This window comes from Delphinapterus leucas, chromosome 21 (genome assembly GCF_059928025.1).
Source record: "Delphinapterus leucas isolate spDelLeu-1000000601 "Yukka" chromosome 21, BTC_Dleu_Yukka2, whole genome shotgun sequence".
Taxonomy (NCBI): domain Eukaryota; kingdom Metazoa; phylum Chordata; class Mammalia; order Artiodactyla; family Monodontidae; genus Delphinapterus; species Delphinapterus leucas.
This window is the reverse complement of record NC_143149.1, coordinates 5567258-5588697: the sequence shown is the minus strand read 5'-3', so window position 1 is coordinate 5588697 and position 21440 is coordinate 5567258. Positions and strand designations below refer to the sequence as shown.

Below are 21440 nucleotides of genomic sequence, written 5' to 3'. Positions count from 1 at the left end.
CATGGCTCACGAGGGAAATAAGACACCAAGTTTTCCGAAATTCAGAAATTCCTTCGGTGCATCATTTCGTTCTGTAAATTACTACTTTCTCTTGATGGATGCGGGGAATCATCATTTCTCTAGTGAAGGAGGTCGAGTTTGGAAAACAGAAGTGGCTTATCAATCTTCCAGCGGTTAATCAAAGATGTGTGGGGTTGTTCCTGAGGAATTCACTCACAGCGTCATCAGGACTTACATGCTCATTACTTAACTGCTATCACAGTGTGTTGAGAAACTCTTTAAGAGGAAGACCGGCATCCTTTAGCACTTTGGCAGCAGACGACCTGCCTCGATCAACTAACGAGGAACGTTCGAGGAGCAGAGTTTCAACGCACAGGCCTTAACTTTAATTGCATCATTGTCAGTTTTCATTTAAATCAAGCTGCACACTTGAGGACGGAGATGACCTGGTGTTTCTATTTAAGAACATCAATGGCATTTCCATATTGAATTTCAGTTTGTTTGTACTCTGCCCATAGTTTAAGACCATGAGCCTTCTGGAAAGAGTTTATGTATTTCTGAATGCTTCTATTTTGCTCAGTAAGTAATGGTGACATGGAAATTTTAGCTGCTCTCATGGAGAGAGATTTGCCTTTGTGCCATCTGACATAGTTATGTCCATTCCTGACGGGCCCCAAATGTTTGCTGTTGTTCTAATCCCTAGGAAAGAATGTGGAACGGATATTCAGTTATGACTCATTTTACAGGGTGGTTAGGGTCTGTAAAGATGCATGTAACTCACATAATATTTTAAATAAACTGGGACAGTTTAGTTTTAAACATTATTTTCTTCTTTTCTTTAAGGAAAAATGCCTCTTGAAGTCCAACGTCCGAAGATTCATGAAAGTAGAGTTGTTCTGTTCAGGAAGGGAAAGGGGGCCCATGGGAACTTGTCCCCAAGCACCGTCCTAGTCTCTCAGTCCCTGAGGCTCTTCTAGAAAACTCCTAAATCTACTTAGCGGACAGATTTTTAAAATCCCATCCCACAGTAGCCAATGAAGAATTACAGGATTGAGAGAAGAGACCCTTCTAATATATGTCCTCTTCAACCTAAATTTCACAGAATGGACTGTTTTAATTACAGGCCACCTGGAAGTGCTAACAATTTAACAATTTATGAGACTCTGTAAGCCTCTCCTTCCCTGAGCTGATGTTCTTGGGGCACTTCCAGTCTCAAAAGCCAGTGGTCTGCTTTGTAGCGTTGCTGTGAGAGGGCTGGAAAGAATGAATGATTTGTTCTTTATGCAGCTGGTAAAGAAGAAATGCCAAAAGTTCTACATAGCCTGTAACCAAACACTTTCTTTTTTTAAAAAATATCTATTGGAGGGTGATTTTGGAGGAAGAGGCGTTCCAAATAACCCCCCTGCTTTCATTGACATGGTCCATGTGTTACTGGGGATAAACTTTCCTCTCTCTTCCCCAGGTTAGAAAATGAGCTTAATGTGCCAAGATTGAAGCCGGAATCCAAGGAGCTGCCATGGAGCCACCCTGAGGATGTGCACAGCTGACTCAGCGCCCAGGAGGTATTCGACCTTCTCTGAGATGTAGTTCACAGAACACATGTAATGACATGTTGACTCATTACACACAGGATTTTGGAAAATACTCATGGTGGCACTGATTTCCACCATTACCTAGTGACTCTTTCTTGTAGGCTGAATCCAGTAAAGGCATTAGAAAACTCTTAATAGAACCCTTTACTTTGGATGTGTGATTTGAGAACATGTGTATTTATTTTTCACTTTGGCACCAACCATCTGTCTCTGTCTCCTCACCTAACATTTATCCTTTAACATTTGCCCCCATGAGCCACGCTTGTTCAGTTCCACAACTAAAAGTTCCTTTTTCTTTAGAGTCAGCTTGGTTTCATCCACACTCGTACATAACCAGATATATTCTGCCTTTGAAGTTTCACCTTGAGCTCCACCTTCTCTCAGGAAGGGCCTGATACTCGCAACGGACCTTCTTAGAGAACATTCATTGCAGAACTTCACTGTGTTCAATTTAGCACCTTATGAATTTCTACTTGCTTGCTGTTTGCTTGTTTTATATGTGCAAGGTTTGGCTCCGCTGACCCAAGTCTCCTGTTACTCAAAAAGCAACTCATATACTATATATGGTAACTATTTGCATGTACACCCACATATATACACATATATGTATCCGTCCATGTACATGTAGCACATAATATTGTACCAGGAACAGAGTAGGTATCTACTCTGAAGTATTTATTTATTTATTGAACTGAATTTATTGAACTGAATTATTTATTTATTGAAGTATTTATTTGAACTGAATTAAATTCAAAATTGTATCAGTTATGTCAATTAACAAGAAAAGCAGCTTATTTTAATAATTTACCACCTTCTGAAAAAGATAGCAAATTGGAAAGCAGAGACCTAGTTTTCATCCTTTAACTGTCCTCATTATATAAAAATTTGAGAGTTGACTATAACAATGTCACCTATATATAAACTTCATTTTGAAATTGTTCCCCAGAATACGTGTCATTCTTCAAAAGGCTTAGTGGATAAGCAATGAGCACACTTGCTCTTTCCTAAAAAAACAAATTCTTAGAAATAATAATAATAGTAGATTGAGCGATGGAAAGAACAGAGAGTAACAGTGGGGAACGGGGGAGCTTTCAAGCATTAGGAATAAGGACACATGCACGATTGTGGGAGAGAATATGCATGGGCTTAGCACAGCTTTTATTTAACTGGTGAACCCAGGGCAGAGCTCTTCTTATCTGTATACTTGCTCTTCCGTGCTCCCCCAGCACCTCTTCAGCTTTGTATAATAGCACTCACCATGCTTTAAATTACTTGATTTTCTCTGTCTCTCCCCCTAGACTATACACATCTTTAGGAGAGGGACTGTGGTTTGTTTGTATATTTTATCCTTCATGCCTAGCACAGGCCTTTGACATAGAAGACACACAAGTAAAAGGTATGGGAAGAATAGCCCTAGGAAAGCTCATCCCTCCTAAGCTATCATGAGCTATGCCGGGTTCTTTAATTCCAAAATTCCATGCATTTCTCCAAATATACAGGAAGAGGAACAATATTAATACATTGAACTATGACGAAGTCTTTTGTAAACTTGGAAAGTTTGCTCCCAGATTCCTGTTCTAATTCACAGTATTATAATGGTTCCTTCCGAAAAAAGTGCTCTGGCATTTCCAAAAAATAGCAGAACATGGGCAGAATTAGAGTCTCTTAAAATGTTTTTTGGTAGCACTTTTGATCATAATGTCGTGTCTGTTGTGATAGAAGAGCAGTTCCATTGATTCCAGTTATTCTCAGGTGGTGTTTTTCCACCTAAGTATAGAAAATGTGTCCCCAAACTCTCACATCTTCAAGGTATTTTTACACCTTTATACAATGAACAGCATGAAAGAAGTCATTCTACAGGTTGGCTTGAAGTGTGTCATTGCTGAGATTCTGAGAAATGTTCCCAACATAACTAACCTCATAGACAACCAACATGGTAGCACCAAAACTCCTATGAAACAAGTTGTTCCTTGGGCACAGGTATAATGGATATGACTGCTGCACTTGCTGGCATCTGTTGTAAAGTTAAATTCTTAAAGCTGTTTTTAAACCTGGGATGGACTTTACCGATGGAGAAAGAATATTACATCATACAAAATTCTAGCTGCTTTTCCTACCCAGGTTACACTATTCTCTGGAATGACAAGTCCTTTTGCCGTTTGACTAGTGGTGCACGTTTACCCCATATCCTATTTCCAAGTGTCAACAACAGACTCACCAAAAAACAAACAAAGCATGCTTAATGGCAACCCTGAAATCAAATTTATGAAATCACAAGCACAAATATTCTACCAGATGATTCTACATACATTCTGTAGTCTATATAAAGCCTCAACCCTGAAAGGAGCACCCAAAGAGGTTGGGTGTCCCTAGATTGTTTCTCAAGCAGCCTCACAGAGACATTACCTCGATGAATTTTCCACCCTCTAACATTTGGCCCATGGCCTTGCAGTCTTGGAAACCTGATCTGTCAGCAAGGCTGGAGCAAAATCACATCTCAGAGGTGGACTTACAACTCAAAGAGCACAGAGCACTAAAGAGTGATGTCAAGATGCAAACATGGTAATTTACAGCGAGAACCATAAATGTCAGACGGACTGAAACACTCCAGGGGCAAAAGCCAGCACATTCTCTCTCTGTGGACAGACGCGGATGGAGAGCCAAGTCATAACCAGAATGTCGCTTGGTGATAAAAAGGTGGAACAAAGGGAATAAACAGTAAATAAATCAAGGGCAAGGCTGGAATTCAGATTCTAGTTCTATGACTTCCTGATTCACACTGACATTTCACACTAGAGACAGGTGACCCACCAGACTCACCAAGCCGCTGAAGACCCAGCTCTCTGGGGTGGCAGAGGCTGGGAACTGCAGGCTCGCCTGGGTGGGTAATTCATCTTTCTGAATGACAGGCTTTTCCTTTGTTATAACTAATTCTGGGAGACCCTAAGGTAACATTTACTCTCTCTGCCAATGCTATTTAAGGTATCATCAGATTCATTCTTTTTCCTTTTCTCCTTTTTATTTATTTTTTGTTGTCATCCTTTCTTTTCTATCCACACCACCACTACCACCAAACAAGTCTAGGTCCTCATCTCTTTATGAGGGGCACGGGCCTAACTGGTCTACCTACTTCAAACCTGTCCCACTGCCCAACTCCAAAGATCACTACTGTATAAATCAACCTTAAATTAGAGTTTTGTACGTGTCTCTTCCCATTTTCCTACCTTCACTCATACCAAGCACTCTCAGTGACTCCTACTGCCTTCAAAGTTGAGTTTGAATTGCTTGGCCTGATGTTCAAATTCTTTCATATCTGTGCCCAATTTATTACCATTTTTCTACTGCATGAAACTTCGACTCCAGTCAAATCTACTGTCTCTTAATATCCTAGGTGCACTCCAACTCCTGCCTCTGCTCGTTCCTGGGTTCCTGGGGTCAACTCAAGATCTTTCTCCTCCATAAAAATGTCTCTGAAGGTCCAAATCTGAAACTGACCTTTCCGGTCTTTAGGCTCATTTGGTATTTAGTGTATCTGGAAAGTAAGTATTATGTGTAGATATACCATCTCCTCAACTAGATTAACCTACTTACAGTGGGGAACAATACATTTTGCCTTTTTTATATCCTGTTTCCTCAATGCCTCCATACCAGGGGTGCTCAGTAAACAGGTGCTTAGAACTGACCTTGTCCACATGTAGGTAAAACTACTGAACTCTCCTCAGAGCCTAAGATAGACCTTGAAAGGTATGACCCTTAGCAGAGGAGGGGAGCTCTCTCTCCAAGTGTCCGTGGGTTATTAGTGGCACATGGCTTCTTCCAAGCCCTTGGAGTGATATCAGAAGATCAGTGCTCTCCCCTGCATCTTCCCCTGCTCTCCGTACTGTCTGATGTTACAGCTGGAGACACCGTTCCACTCGTTAGTCTCACTCAGTCTCAAAGTAAAGTATTAGCTTCAAACACAGACTAGACCTCTGATATGTGGACACTATCACCAGGACACTTAACAGCAAGAACCATACAGGGAGACAGAGACACAGAAAATCCTATCGAGTCCCTTCAATACGATGGCAGAGTTAATAAAGGGATGAAAAGGCAGATTTCTAAGGTTTATAGGCATCAAGAAGGGAACAACCTTAAGCGATTTTAGTTACCACGTTGCTTTTCAGTATTCTTGTTGTGTAATCATACCTTGGTCTCAAGCCTGATTGGAAAGTGCATTAAGAAAGCTCATCCCATATTTGTCTAATACAATGAGCTGATTTGCAACAGTATCTGGGAAGACAGAGTTCCTTTTATTTCATACCAAAGCACTACAGCTCATGGGGAGGACATCCAGAAAGTTGTCAACAGGGTCTTCCATGATTATGAAAGACGTGAAAATACACACATCATCTCATATTTCATGGATTTTGGCAGCTCCACATCAGAAATGTTGGGGAATGATCTGGCTAAGTCTTGAAAGTAGGAATGAGAAACCTAATTCAGAATGGAATGAAGGTGATAATTCTTGAAAGCAGGAATGAGAAACCTAATTCAGAATGGAATGAAGGTGATAATCTCTGCTAGGAAGGAGGAAATTGCTAGATTAAACAAAGATAATTAAGCCTGATAAATCATAAAAACATAAACAAAATAAAAATAAGTTTAGTAGTAGTAAATAAAAGAAAAAGCTATGTTAAAATAGAGAAAGTAATAATTTCCTAGGCAAGGAAGAATTAATTCTTAGAGGTAGACCAAGAAAGAGCTTGTAAGGTTCCTGACTGTCCTCCTAATATTAAAATAAAATTGGAGACTAACTATGCTTACACTGAATAAAAATTATAATAATATATTGCATTGTTTAGTATATAGACTAATGCAAGCTATAGGAAGGGAGAATTTTGTTAAACAGATACAAAATTAAAAATAACAGAAAACAAACATTTGAAAACTCTATGTTCCCCATTTTTATTCCCAGGAAAAGTATTTTCTATTAGTGAGTGTGGATTTCTTTCTCTCCTTTTTGGGATATAATCCTAGAGCTCTAATATATCTTAACACAGACTCATAAAAGCAGGCGGGAACATGGAAGCCATTTCACATATTCCCATGACCTTCCAGCATGAGCACACTGAGATCAGGCTAAAGAGGGGACAAGTATTTCTTTATATTTGTAAATAAGTACAAAAGGAGATTCCAAAGCTTCCTCTAAAACCCTTGTCAATCCACCAAAAATGGTGGATTTTTAGCCAATACTTCAGTTTTTATGCACGGCAATTCTCACAATACATAGACGAGATTTGAGTATAAGGTAATGAGCTATGGGCTGCCCGTGACAGTAAACTTTCTCACCTTATGATCGCATAGCCTATTCAGTCTTATGTCTAAAAATACGGGTTTAAAAAAATAAAATTAAAATACGGATTTTGTTTTAAAATCTAGTCTCCTATGTTTGCTGGTTTTTAAACAACAAAATATTCCATTTACCAACATGGTGTATGCCACATTTAAATACTTATACCTGGTCTGAAGCAGAGCTCGTGGGTGACGGATTAAATATGGTCTATTTCTCTAGATCCCATCTTCCTTGTGAGAGTTTCATCCTGGCATTTAAATTAAGTTCCTCACTTTGCATAAGAACAAAATCTTCCTCAGGAAAAATGTACTCTCCTTATCTATCTCATACACCAAAAAAGATTTTCTACCTTTATTCAACTTTCCATGTATCTACAGAGTCGCCTAGATTTTAAAATAAGTTATTCCAGACACTGAAAAATGTAGAAAAACAGATTTTAAGAAGGCAAGCTTTCTACTCTAAGCATTCTTTCTTTTTTAAAAAAATAAATTACACTCTCTAATTATGTGATAGTGTATTTTGATTCTGAAAATTAAAGTTACTTTAGAGGTAGGTAGGGCTGTAAAATGTGCATGCTTGCCTGATGATTTTCAAACCAGAAATTAATCAAAAGGCTCTAAGAAATTAAAATGTCACCTTGAAGCCCAACCTAAGAATTGCTTTTATTATACAGAATATCAGTGCAATAGAATGGAAATGGTTTTACAGCCTTTCAGGTTGAGGGTCAAAGTGATCATTTCTCATTTAGTCTCACACTTTAATTTCTTGTACGAAGCATGATGGATGTACTTGGTTGCATACATGTTAACATTTGTTAATTCATGTTCCTATCCTCATATAATCAATTTTTTACAAATTGAGCAAAGGCAACAACAATTCCATCAGGAAAACATATGGCATAAATCTTAATATTCACCACATTGTGCTTTACTTTATAATGAAGCGGTTAACCTTGGTCAAATAAAAATTGTGAGAAACCAATAAAACCTTCACATCTTCTCTTATAACAATTATTTTCCCATATAATTAAAGACTTGATTTAAAAAATCATAAAATCTCAGGTATATTAAAGGACAGTTGAAGTGCAATCAGTAAATGAAGCCTGTGAACGCATGGCTTGGCACATGAAATGTTAAAAGTTAGAAAATATTTATGAATAGGAAAATATTGATATATATGTAAAACTATGCTTCCGTGAGGCTATTCTGCAATGATGCCTTGATTTCATTAACCCAGAAAAAGTCATTTTCTTTTTTATGAGGCCATGAAGGGAGTTAAATATTTCCCGCAATGAGAAGTTGGCAGAATATTCGCTCTGAAGCAGTCCCTAAGGGAAACGTGGGATGTTTTCTTGGACTGTGCACGCAAGATAAAGTCAACGCGAAACGCGAGCGCAGGCCGTGAACATACCTTGTCCTTGGGTTACTCCGTAAAATTCAGCCGCTATCCGGGCCGCCTCCTTGCGGTTGCCTTTCACTATGTAGAAGTGACTGAGGACGGCGAGGCTGATTTTCACAAAGAGCTTGAAACAGAACAGTGAGAGGATGGTGAAGTAGACGTTAGAGAGCTGCTGAGCGAAGGGCCGGCTTTCTTCGACCACCGACATCGCTGCACCAGCCCGGCTGCTGCCGCCCTTGGTCAGATCCAAGTCCCGAATGTGCCTGGCTCCGGTCCGGGATGCTCCTGGACAGCTGGTCCTGAGGAAGGAAAATAGCAGCTGGTAACGATGCCTCCAGCTCAAAATATTTATACCGTCCATAAAAGTGCTTCGCACACGCCTATTGGTCTGACACTGTTCCGCGGGGGCAATGGCAACACGTGCCGCTTCCCGACACTCCTGACTTTCCGTGCTGGCTACAAAATGACATCCCGCCCCCCTGCCCTGAAATTCAAAATCAGGTACTGAAATTTATATACAGATTGTTGTTTCCCTTTGGGGGGGGGTCAGTGTCAGCGGCACTCTGAAGACTTTGCGTAAAAGGGGTTACTGGTGTTAATGTAAGTGCTATTCATAATATCAAGGAAAAATTAAGCCCATCAATTCAAACCTTGAAAATGGTCGTATTTGTAAGCCATGAGCTAAATTATCAAATTGTCCAAGACTTGATGATTTAATGATCACTCATCAAATTCGCCAAATTGTGGCTTCCACCGTTGTCAGGAAAAATAAAATGTGTAAGTGGATAGACTGGAAAGTCACAGGCTCATAACCTTAGAGTGTTTATTCATCCACTGAACACTTTTTTAAGCACCTACTATATGTCAGGTATTTTGCTGGATGCTGGCAGACCAATCCCTGCCACAAGGATCTCAGAGTCTAGAGGAGGAAACAACCATAAAATAAATACAAGTGAGGACAGGGTAGCACAAAGAGGAAGGGCCTAATCCTGGTAGCGAAGAGTCCAGAAAGGCTTCCTGGAGGACATGTAATATCCAGAGAATTTCAAGTAAATGTAAGTATTTCATCTTGACTCTCCCAAACCGAGCAAAACAATATATTTTTTAGCCCCATAATCTTTGTTAAACCCGATCTGATGTAGTTTAGAAATGAGGTGCAACTGTTTATAAGGGCATCCTTAGGCAAGCTATCTGTTTAGAAGAGAAATCAAGTAAGTTATTTAAGAACAATAATGTAGAGTGACAGTATTTTGGCATTTAAGCCAACAAGAATACGCCAAGATACAAAATGACATATTATACAGGGGGCTTGTTTATACATTTATATGACCAGGCTTGGGGCCTGTTAATTGTCGTACTGCTTCCCGATTCTTCCGAGAAGTTCCGGAATCACAAATAATAACAAAAACATAAGAAAACAGAAGTGGCTTTTCTGGGAATAAAGGAGCATATCAGTGATTGGTCATAGTGGTCAGTGCTGCATGCTTTTCATGCCGTGTTTCTTGCACTGATTTATATGAAACGTCCCTAAGACAAAGGAGGTATTGCTGTAAAGTAAACGTGTCAGATAAAGCAGGCTTCTTCTTTCCCCAGTGACTGCGTGGTTCCCAGAAAAATAAATCAGATAAAATAAAATATTAGAAAGCAGTCACTGCCCTCTTTATGGAAATGCCCCTTGGTCTTGTTCTCACAGGCAGAGAGCTATAGACTAAGCAGCTATCCACTGGCTCCAGTGGGACGCGGGTTCGTGCCCCGGTCCGGGAGGATCCCGCATGCCGCGGAGCGGCTGGGCCCGTGAGCCATGGCCGCTGAGCCTGCGCGTCCGGAGCCTGTGCTCCGCGGCCAGAGGGGCCCCAACAGTGGGAGGCCCGCGTACCGCACACACACACACACACACACACACAAAATGCACTGCAGAGTATAGAAGACGAAGTAACTAAACGTGAGATTGTGTTAGTTAAGTGACTGGAGGAGATGACCCTCCAGTTAGTCTTTCCCCAGGCGTGGCGATGCATGAGTACGCACCAGAGAGGCATGCCCCGTGGACAGCTGGACCATCACAATACTCTGAGTCACTGCACCCACAGCCAGTTCAGTGCTTTAGAATCAGAAATAAAACCCACCTAAGTCATGCCTCAGTGTCTTCTAAGGTTTCACTGTTTCCTCTCTACCAGTAAGAGCTATTATAATTATCTCCACATCAGCTCATCAGGGGACTGGATTCTTTTGGGTTGAGGAACACTTTTATTTCAATAAGGCTGCTATCATTGGAGCAGTAAGTTTAACTCCTTATACTTTTACTAGTAGAAAAATACTGCTCTCCAATATTTAGGATTTTATGTCAAGATGTCACGCTTTATTTTAATGAGTTCCTTGATTTCCCACCTCTATTTCTTTTGTTAGCACAAACTCTCCCTTGGCAACTTTTACCATCTCTAGTTCTAGTATCACTAAATAAAAATTAAGGCTAAATAAAATAACTCATAGTAAGTGAACTCATCAAATATAAACTAGATGCTGTATTTTTCACATTATAGACCCTTCCACGCAACATCATAAGTTATTTTATTAATATTTAAAAGACACATGAAAAATATTGTGCACCTATTTTCCTGGCATTTGTGTTTTCTTAAAAAATAAAATATTGATTAGTAATTTAAGGGATTTATTGAGATAAATCCTTTTATCATTTACCATGTTGAGAGGATGTGGTAGAGTGATTTGGGGATTAGCCAGTATATCCCAACTGATCTTGTTAGTCTTGATCAATCAATCAAACCAAAGTTGAGCTCAACAGTTTTGTTACTAGAATGGGCGATGTGAGAGGAGATAAAAACACAGGAAGAAATCATTTTTTTATATAAATTTATTTATTTATTTTTGGCTGCATTGGGTCTTTGTTGCTGCACGCAGCCTTTCTCTAGTTGCAGGGAGCGGGGGCTGCTCTTCGTTGCAGTGCGCAGGCTTCTCGTTGCGGTGGCTTCTCTTGTTGCAGAGCACGGGCTCTAGGCGCGCCGGCTTCAGTAGTTGCAGTGTGTGGGCTCAGCAGTTGTGGCTCGCGGGCTCTAGAGCTCAGGCCCAGTAGTTGCGGTGCACGGGCTTTGTTGCTCCGTGGCATGTGGGATCTTCCAGGACCAGGGCTTAACCAGTGTCCCCTACATTGGCAGGCGGATTCTCAACCACTGCGCCACCAGGGAAACTCAGAAATCATTTATTGAGAGTTCACTATAAGCCACATGTTTTACATAAATCTTCTCATTTACTATCTTATTCTATCCTGGAGGGGTATTATTGTCATTTACATTTTAAAGATGAAGAAAGTGTAATTCAGGGAGTTAGTGACCTATAAGAGTATTTGAACACAGTTATGACTCTAAAATACGTGCTCAAGTTACTGCCCATATTTTCTATTTTTAAGCACTTACTGTCTGAACGAGCAAGTACGATTTGTACATACAGAGTGAGACAGAGTCACAGAGACTTACACACACAGTGGAGAGGTCGGTCTAAGACTGCATTTAATCAGGTACCTAAATTAACACCTAAGTGAGTGGGGCAGCTCTTCATGCTCTGATGATAACATGAGATGGAATCTTGTGTGTGCTTGACACCTGGGAACCAAGGAAAAGGGGAATGTTTGGTGACTGGGCTAATACTTCTCGATTATTCAAGGTTAAGAGTCGGTAAGCAGCTCCCATTAAAACAGCAGAGAGGAAGCCGATAGAAGGGCCAAAGAATAGGGCAGTCGAGAGTTAGTTCATTGAAAACAACGCTGAATGTTCAAAAGAGGGTCAAATAACTGAGTAAAAACAAAAAGAATGAGGATCATGGAAAGGACAGGAGGCATTCGCTGGTGACCTTCAACTCAGTATCTCAACAGGATAATGGAGTGGGAATTAGGACTCCGGTGATCAGGGGTGATCCTCAGAGCAACGTCCAGAGAAAAAGGGCCCCTGGGGTTCCTCCTTTTGTCACCTTTCTGGGTATTGTCTCTGCTCCTCCCCACAGTACAGCTGTCAGAAGACAGTTCCTCTGTAAGGCGCCCCCTGCGTCCCCTAATCTTTCCCCTTTCTAGGTTCTTGATCAGCTTCCTTTAGCATCCCAGGTACTATGTGAATTGGCATTGTGTCTGTGTGTGTGTGGGCGCGCGCGCACGTGCTTCAGAGACTTAATTTCATGTCATTCAGATGCTGAATATCATAATGACTTTCAAATGTGGCCAGATTAGTCTTCAAATTCTCATAGAAGAGAGAATTTCATTTCCAGAGATTATGGCGCTAAATTGTTTTGACCTAACTGCAGTTTTGATCCAAGCTGTTATACTAAAAATGTCAAGGCGATATCATAAAAATTGCCTGTTTCTAGTGCTTTCCAGTTGATAGATCTTAGCATAAAGATTTTTTTTTAAGATGTTTATGTAGAGGAAATAGAGTGACCCCATTGAAATAACGATTTCCTTTAAAAAAAAAATGTGATCCCATATTCTCTGGTAGAAATCTAAAGGCTCTAAGTGACTTTTTATTGCTAATTTCCAAAAAATAAAATTACAGGGATACATTTCAAATAGCAAAGTTACTAATGTTCAGTACAATGGCAGTCATCTTCCCTGCTCCGGAACAGGGATTTTGAGGAGGGTTTGTGCACAGTGAATACAAACTGAGAAAAGTCATTTGCTCATAAATCTGAAATTCAATGGTGGCCGGGCTGATAAAATGAAAGAGAAAACAATATGCAAGTTGCTATCGGTGGGATGATAGCTCACTGCTGTTCTTAAGACACCATTAAAAACATAGCTCTTGTTTTTTAATTTTATGAAATCTCATGAGGAAAAAAATAAAGGTCTGAGATGGTTAAAATACACGGGAGCTTTACATGTTTGTATACATAGGAGTTTGAAGAAAAACAGAAATGTTTACACTTGAAGTTGAAATCCTTAAAGGGAATTAATAACTGAATTTAGCCTTATCTCCATTCTGTAGGTTCTGTTTAATTAGTTTATCTACACTTACCCAAAAGCTGTAATCATGGAAATAGACACTTCACAAAGCACGTTGTCAAAACTCCTGGCGTGGACTTAGGCACTGTGATGTAATGCCTCTGTCCTAAAAAAATAACGTACTCACAGCAGAACTATAGATACTGATGCCCCGGGTTCCTATTAGATATCTCTAATTATTGATGAAGGATAAATGCTCATAAAGATTATAATCATCATATTAATTATTTATGTTATTAGTTGGGGGAAGTTGGGATGAGAGATGTTCTATTCTGTTTGACTGTACTTTTGGGGGGTAAGTTCTTGCTTCTGGCCTCTAGCCATACTTCCAGAACAAAAGAGTAATTCCTGCTAGCATTAGAAGAATCCATAAGAAGAATAAAATACTATCCACAAAGTTGTGATTGACTTAGATTTCATCCAGGATCTCTGGGGAAAAATCGCAGGCTTTCTCCAAAACTCAGAACAGCCTCTATCCTAAAAATTGAGTCACGTTAAATCGACCTATGTGGTCAGCCCTGAGTAGAGGTTCCTTTAGGTTAAAAAGATTCTAGTCATATATGGGGTCCAGAAAAACTTGGCTGAGAGCTGGCAGCTCTACATAGTTGAGGGTTTAAAAAATATATTCTAATTTTAAATTAATATATACTTATTAACACCTACTACATGCCAAGCACTCATTGTTCTAGATATTTCACCTGTTATAATGGAGGTTTTTGTTTGTTTGTTTATTTTCTGCAAACCCATCTTTTGTTTAGAGGATCATATCTCACCCAACCTCAGTCTGTGTTCCTGACCTCCTGGCTCCAGAAAAGGACAGTTGACCAAATTAGGCCAATGAAGATATTTCTGGAACTGCTGCTAGAGTTTTGGGAAAGATGCTTTTATTCAGCAGGGAAAGTTAAGACAACAAGATCTAACCCTAAAGATGCTAGGAGCTATGGGAAGGAAAGCATAGTCAGGATGTGGGGAGGTAGTGTCATGGCACCTTCATCTGAATACCTGGATCTAGCTGCACCTGAAGCAGCCGGACCTGATGGTAATACAGATTTGACAGTAAAATGAAATAATACATTCCTTTTAGTTGTTAATTAAACCCATGTGGATTGGGATTTCTCTCACATTTACAGGAAAAGTCCTGATATATTTATATTTTCTTGAGTCCTTATAAAGAAAATACACCATAGGCATCATTCATCCCTTCTGTACAAGGTGAGGAAGCAGAGACTTAATGACCAAGCAATCTGCTGAGATTCTGCCTCTTCAAGTGGAAGTGCTGGGACTCATGCCTGAGCTTCTGTCACCGCAGCTCTTCTCATGTTATCACTCACAGGTTAGAGCTGCAACATTCGTATTGTCTGGGGTACTCACTGTCTTCCCACCCTATCTCGGCCTGAGCTACAGTGCACGTTTGTGCCATATTTGGGTTATAAATAGTATTTAACCGAATACTCAAGTATATCTTTGGGCTGAAGCTGACAGGCCCCGCCCAAATCGTTGGTGATTAAGAATTTGTTGTAACCTTCTCATTTTAACAAACCACCTATTTTCAAGACGATTTAAAGGGAAGACTTTCACTTTATGGCATCGTTTTGAAGATCCAAAGCGTGAGGCCGTCTGAGCAGTGAAATGATGTTACAATGATCTTTCAAGTACAACGTGGCGATCTCATCTGCCTTTTTATAGGTATTCTTTTACAATTAATAGTTATCATTTCTTCAAAGAGCTAAAACATGTCAACTGCCCTGGGATGTTGCCAACTGGCTAAGAAATCTGGGATCTACAAGTGCCCCTGTCTAGGATGCTAAGATTTCAGTGTCTTTGACAGCACGTGTACTGCCTGTGTGCTCTCCTTTTAAATCTATTTTTTAAATCTCCAATTATAAGCCTTATTATGAAAGAATCTACCTCACATGTTGTCAGGTTTAAATGCAGTAATGCATAGCATTCATGGTGCATGATAGGAGCTCAGCAACTATTAGTTTTATTATAATGATTCCTATTATTTTGTTATTTAAATTAGAATCCATTGCATAATAAACACTACAATTTTGCTGTGTGTTTGTCTAATTAAATGTCCAAATTCCAACAGTACTTTACTCTCTGCCAACTACAGACATGTACTCACATAAAAGAAATCTATTGAACTCTCTCTGGTGTTAGAAAATAGGCTCAATAGAAAAGGGAACCCTCTTGCACTGCTGATGGTAATGGGAATTGGTACAGCCACTATGGAGAGCAGTATGGAGGTTCCTTAAAAAACTACAAATAGAACTACCATATGACCCAGCAATCCCACTACTGGGCATATACCCTGAGAAAACCATAATTCAAAAAGAGTCATGTACCAAAATGTTCATTGCAGCTCTATTTACAATAGCCCGGAGATGGAAACAACCTAAGTGTCCATCATCGGATGAGTGGATAAAGAAGATGTGGCACATATATACAATGGAATATTACTCAGCCATAAAAAGAAACGAAATTGAGCTATTTGTAATGAGGTGGCTGGACCTAGAGTCTGTCATACAGAGTGAAGTAAGTCAGAAAGAGAAAGACAAATACCGTATGCTAACACATATATATGGAATTTAAGAAAAAAAATGTCATGAAGAACCTAGGGGTAAGACAGGAATAAAGACACAGACCTACTAGAGAATGGACTTGAGGATATGGGGAGGGGGAAGGGTAAGCTGTGACAGGGCGAGAGAGTGGCATGGACACTACCAAACGTAAGGTAGATAGCTAGTGGGAAGCAGCCGCATAGCACAGGGAGATCAGCTTGGTGCTTTGTGACCACCTAGAGGGGTGGGATAGGGAGGGTGGGAGGGAGATGCAAGAGGGAAGAGATATGGGAACATATGTATATGTATAAGTGATTCACTTTGTTATAAAGCAGAAACTAACACACCATTGTAAAGCAATTATACTCTAATAAAGATGTAAAAAAAAAAAAAAAGAAAAAAGAAAATAGGCCCATTTCTGGAACTGGGATTCATAACCAATGTTCTATATAAAATAAATGATATATTTAATTTTTTTATTGAAGTATAGTTGATTTACAGTGTTGTGTTACTTTCTGGTGTACAGCAAAGTGATTCAGAGATATATATACTCTTTTTTCATATTCTTTTCCATTATGGTTCATTACAGGATATCGAATATAGTTCCCTGTGCTGTACAATAGGACCTTGTTCCTTATCTATCCTTATAGATACTAGTTTGCATCTGCTAACCCCAAACTCCCCATCCATCCCTCCCCGACGCTCCCTCCCCCTTGGCAAACACAAGTCTGTTCTCTATATCTGTCAGTCTCTTTTTGTTGTACAAATAAGTTCATTGGTGTCATATTTTAGGTTCCACGTATAAGTGATATCCTATGGTGTTTGTCTTTCTCTTTCTGACTTACTTTGCTTAGTATGATCATCTCTAGGTCCGTACGTGTAGCTGTAAATGGCATTGTTTCCTTTTTTATGGCTGAGTAATATTCCTGTGTGTGTGTGTGTGTGTGTGTGTGTGTGTGTGTGTGTATACATCTTCTTAACTGATATACTTTGCTTCAAGATATGAAGGATAGCTATAACTTCCTAAGAAATTTGTTCATCACAAATATTTTGGAATATTTTATTCATTCTCCCAGGCCCAGGACAAAGATGCTCAACAGTCTTGGATACAGGGAAGAGAGCAGACACTCCAGGTCTTAGAAATAAACCTGATCTCACATTAGAATCCATGGTTCCTCATTTAAGAAACTAAGGTTCTGGGGCCTCCCTGGTGGTACAGTGGTTAAGAATCTGCCTGCCAATGCAGGGGACACGGGTTCGAGCCCTGGTCCGGGAAGATCCCACAAGCTGCGGAGCAACTACGCCCATGCGCCACAACTACTGAGCCTGCGCTCTAGAGCCTGTGTGCCACAACTACTGAAGCCTGCGCGCCACAGCTACGGAAGCCCGCGTGCCTAGAGCCCGTGCTCCAGAGCAGGAGAGGCCACCGCAGTGAGAAGCCTGTGCTCCGCAACAAACAGTAGCCCCCGCTCACCACAGCTGGAGGGGGCCCGTGCTCAGCAACAAAGACACAATGAAGCCAAAGATAAATGAATGAATAAATAAATAAATAGAAAGACAGAAAGAATCCAAGGTTCTGGAACTGCAAAACCTTATCTGAAGATGTGATCATTGCAACGGTAATAAGGCGCAATATATTTTGTTATGTATTACAGCAACCCTAAACCAGCCCGTGAATTAAAGTTGTACAAGTAGGGGAATGCAGACAGTGGAAACTGTATGGCCATCTGAAAGCCTGGGCATTTCCCCTGAGGAGCATCTGTCAGCTGGCGTCACACATGTCCCAGGAAAAACTGGGTGAGGCAGCACAAAGAGCTAGGGTGAGGTCTTTCAGAGACCCAGCTCTAGCTGTGAACCTGGGCAAGTTCCTTAAACCTCTGGCCTGTTTTCTTACCTATGAAACGGGATGATAGTGCTATCACAGACTTGTAAGAGTGTATGAGAATTTGGCCTGAATTTTGTTCAATTTCCTTTTAAATAAAGGCAACCCCTGAATTTGAGAGCCCCTGATTTTATCACTGCTTCTAAAATCATAACCAAGCTCACCCTCCAGTAATAAATTGCAGTTTCTGACTACTAAGTAACCACAACCTACGCCTCTGCTGAGCAGGTCGAGATAGGGCTCCCGGTTCACCACAATCTGCTGGGGCAGGTCCTGTGAGCTGGGAGGCGACGCACAGCAGGCAGACAAGGTCCTTGCTCTCACACTGTTAAATCAACATCAGCTGACTCAGCCCAGACGCGGAACAAATAAAATATCCAGTTTTTTACAGTAGATTTTCTTGAGATTGTGCAACTTTTTGTGCTCTTTTATCTGATGGCCCAGAATGTAGAAGGGGCAAAAAGTCAAGAGAAGCCTTCGTTTGACCACCAACCTCAACGTTGGTTCAGTGTGTTATATTCTCGCCTGTCTTTCTCACTTGATGCAGGAAACACTCTCAACCCTCAGTTTTTCCTTACAGTCACATTGTGGCTTGATTTTCTTCAAGGTAACTGCCTCTGAGTTTGGCCTGGTCCAGCTTTCTTGGGGAGCTCCCCAAACTGGCCTTAGTCTGTAATATCACCAAAGGCAGGAGTGGGCTTTTGAAATATTTTGCAGAAACAAAGATGAATATGTATGACGCTGAGGTCCACGAAACCAAGATAAGATTACTCTTGTGGATGGGTGGGGAAGGCAGACTCCACGAGACAACTGGGGGTCCTGGAGAGACTGGGGTGCCCTTCACCCCTTCACGTATTTGTCACGGGGATTTGGCAACTCATATGTGGAGAAAGCGAAAGATCAGTGTCTGAGTAAGTGAGGGAACATCAGTGAGGAGCTAATTGGGGTCAAATAGGTTTTTAAAGTGTATCTTTCCTCTCTGAGTTGGGATAAGTCCCTTCCGTTTCACAATCTGGCTGTTCAAACAAGCACATTTAATATTGACCCACTTTCTTTTGCACAATGGTTTCTTATAAAGAACATCTGCAGCATATTTAATGGGCCTAGTTATTCTCAGGTTATCGGAGGGTATGTTGTAGGTATTGCCTGCTCATATATGAACACTTCCGGAGAGGCAGCAACGCCTCTGGGGCCGTTGAATCCTGACCCTCTGAATTGCCATTTCTGGGACCGGCAGTAAGTCAGTTAAGCTTTCTGTGCCTCTGTGTTTTCATTCATACAATGTGAATGGTAATAAGAATGACATCAACTGGTTGTCAGGACTATTAAATAAGCTACTATTTAACAGTATTTGGAACAATGTCTAACACATACTAAGTGCTTTACAAGAATCTGTTGAATAAATAAATTTTAAAATAACAAAAACTATGGCAACTGAAACAAACGGATGAAGATGAGGTTGGAAGATGTAGCTTGGTGTGTAACTTAGTGTAAGAATCTCCAGTAACAGAGATGCCCTAAATATAAATATGAATGCCCTTTCATTTTCCATGAGAAAAGATGAATCCTAAAAAAATGTTCCTAATGGATATATTCATATGAATCAAAACTGGAAATAGTCCAAATGTCCATCAATAGGAAATGGATAACCAAATTGTGGTACATGTATAAAACATAATACAGTTGAACAAGAAACCGATTAAGCTCCTGATGTGTGCAAAACATAGAAGAGTCTCAAAAACTTACGTTGAGCAGAAGAGTACAAATTATATGATTTCTTTTATAGGAAGTTCAAGATCAACAATATAAATATATGGCGATATGGATTAAAAGGATGACTTCTGGGGTTGGAGTTGAGGATTGACTGGAAAGGGGAATGAGGTATCTTTCCAGGAAGATGGGAGTATTATCTATCTTTATTTGGGTGCTGGTAACATGGAATAGATATTTTAAAAAAATCTTCTCATGTGTATATTTCAGATCTGTGCATTTTACTCTAAGTGAATTACATGCAATAAAATAAAAACTGACAAAATAAATAAATGCTGGCTTCTGGTAATGGCAGGCTAGTTAATTCAGAGCAGACCTCCCAGTGGAGACAACAAACATTTCTGGATGAAATATTAAGACCCTGTTCCTAGTAATATCAACAAACTCTGAAGAAAGTGAGAAGTAATTGGACCAAGAATTTAGGACAAGAGGAAAATCCAGAGAGGGGAGAAAGGGGTTTGGGGCCACATTTGCCCTAGGGACAGGAAGAGATGGCAGAGAGGTTAACCAATCCTCCTAACAGTCTCTGGAGGAAAGGACAAATAAAAGTTGAAGTACAAGGGCTGCCCAAATTGAGGACCATGGTACAGGGCTCACACTTAGAGCTGATATCCAAAAGCCATAAAATATAGAAGTAAGGATGAACCAGAAGTAAGCCAGCTGCTTTCAAGGATTACAATCTACATGGTCTAGAAAATTTCTACCCTGCAGATTGGATTAAGGTGACTCAAGATTGCTAGTACTCATAGGCACCTGTCAGAAAGAAACAACAAAAAGCATGCTCTCTGGAAGAAGACAATATCACAGGCCTTAAATTATTTCTATACATCTTTTTAAAAACATATATAGCACTCATTGAAAAATAAGGAAACACACAAAAAGGTGTATCGATATGAATCAGAACCAGCACAAAGAACAACAGAAAGAGACCCATAAATATTCGGGATAGTGAAGTTTCCAGAAATCTAACATGTATCAAGTATTTTACTAAGCTTATAGAGACAGGTGCCAAACAACATCTCAGCAGGAATGGGGTCTTTAATTTTTTTTTTTTTTTTGCGGTACGCGGGCCTCTCACTGTTGTGGCCTCTCCCGTTGCGGAGCACAGGCTCCGGACGCGCAGGCTCAGCGGCCATGGCTCACGGGCCCAGCCGCTCTGCGGCATGTGGGATCTTCCCGGACCGGGGCACGAACCTGTGTCCCCTGCATCGGCAGGCGGACTCTCAACCACTGCGCCACCAGGGGAGCCCAGGAATAGGGTCTTTAAAAAGGACATCGCAGATTTGAAAGCAAAAAATTAAAAAAAACAGATATCTGCGAACTGTAAAACTCGCTATCAGCAATGGACGTGTACACCAGCAGGTCAGCTTTAACTAAAAGAAAGTTAGTGCATCTGAAGATGAGTCAGAAGAAACCAGCCAAGATGAAAGAGACAGAAGAAAGAACAAGAGGGAGAGAAGATGCAAGTAGAAAAAAATCTAACATATATTTAATCAAGGTCTTGGAAAAAGAGAATGGTCCAAAGCAAAATTTGGAAAGATAATGGCTGAGAATTTTCCAACACAAATGTAAGGTATCAGTCCACAAATTCAAGAACCCAATGACTCCCAAGCAGGCTAATTAAAAAAAAAAAAATCCCCCCTGTCAAGAACGTGAAGGATCTGAGATTTTACCCTACTTAAAATGTAATAAGTTACCTGCCATAGATTCATGGCTGCTGACAGAACACACCAGCCTCCTGGGTCAAAGACTATTTCAAGTCAAAGGACTCCATGATTCAAGGTACAGAAAGGTAGCAAGAGGAGTTTGCATCAATTCCTCCAGCCTCTCACGTCCCTCAGGGTCCCAGGTATATCCTGCACATGTAGTTTGTGTCACAGCTGAGAACTCCAAGATTTAGGAA

General features: G+C 40.4%; 1 protein-coding gene across 1 annotated transcript in view; it reads right to left on the bottom strand.

Annotated features, from left to right (window-relative positions):
• Positions 1 to 21440, bottom strand: part of ASB5 (ankyrin repeat and SOCS box containing 5) — an 89809-nt gene that overhangs the window by 43373 nt on the left and 24996 nt on the right. Inside the window, exon 1 of the mRNA XM_022570810.3 lies at positions 8338 to 21440. This exon is cut by the window's right edge and continues 24996 nt beyond it. Within this exon, the coding sequence (XP_022426518.2) occupies positions 8338 to 8686 (349 nt within the window). The 5' untranslated portion in view covers positions 8687 to 21440. The remainder of the gene's footprint in view (positions 1 to 8337) is intronic.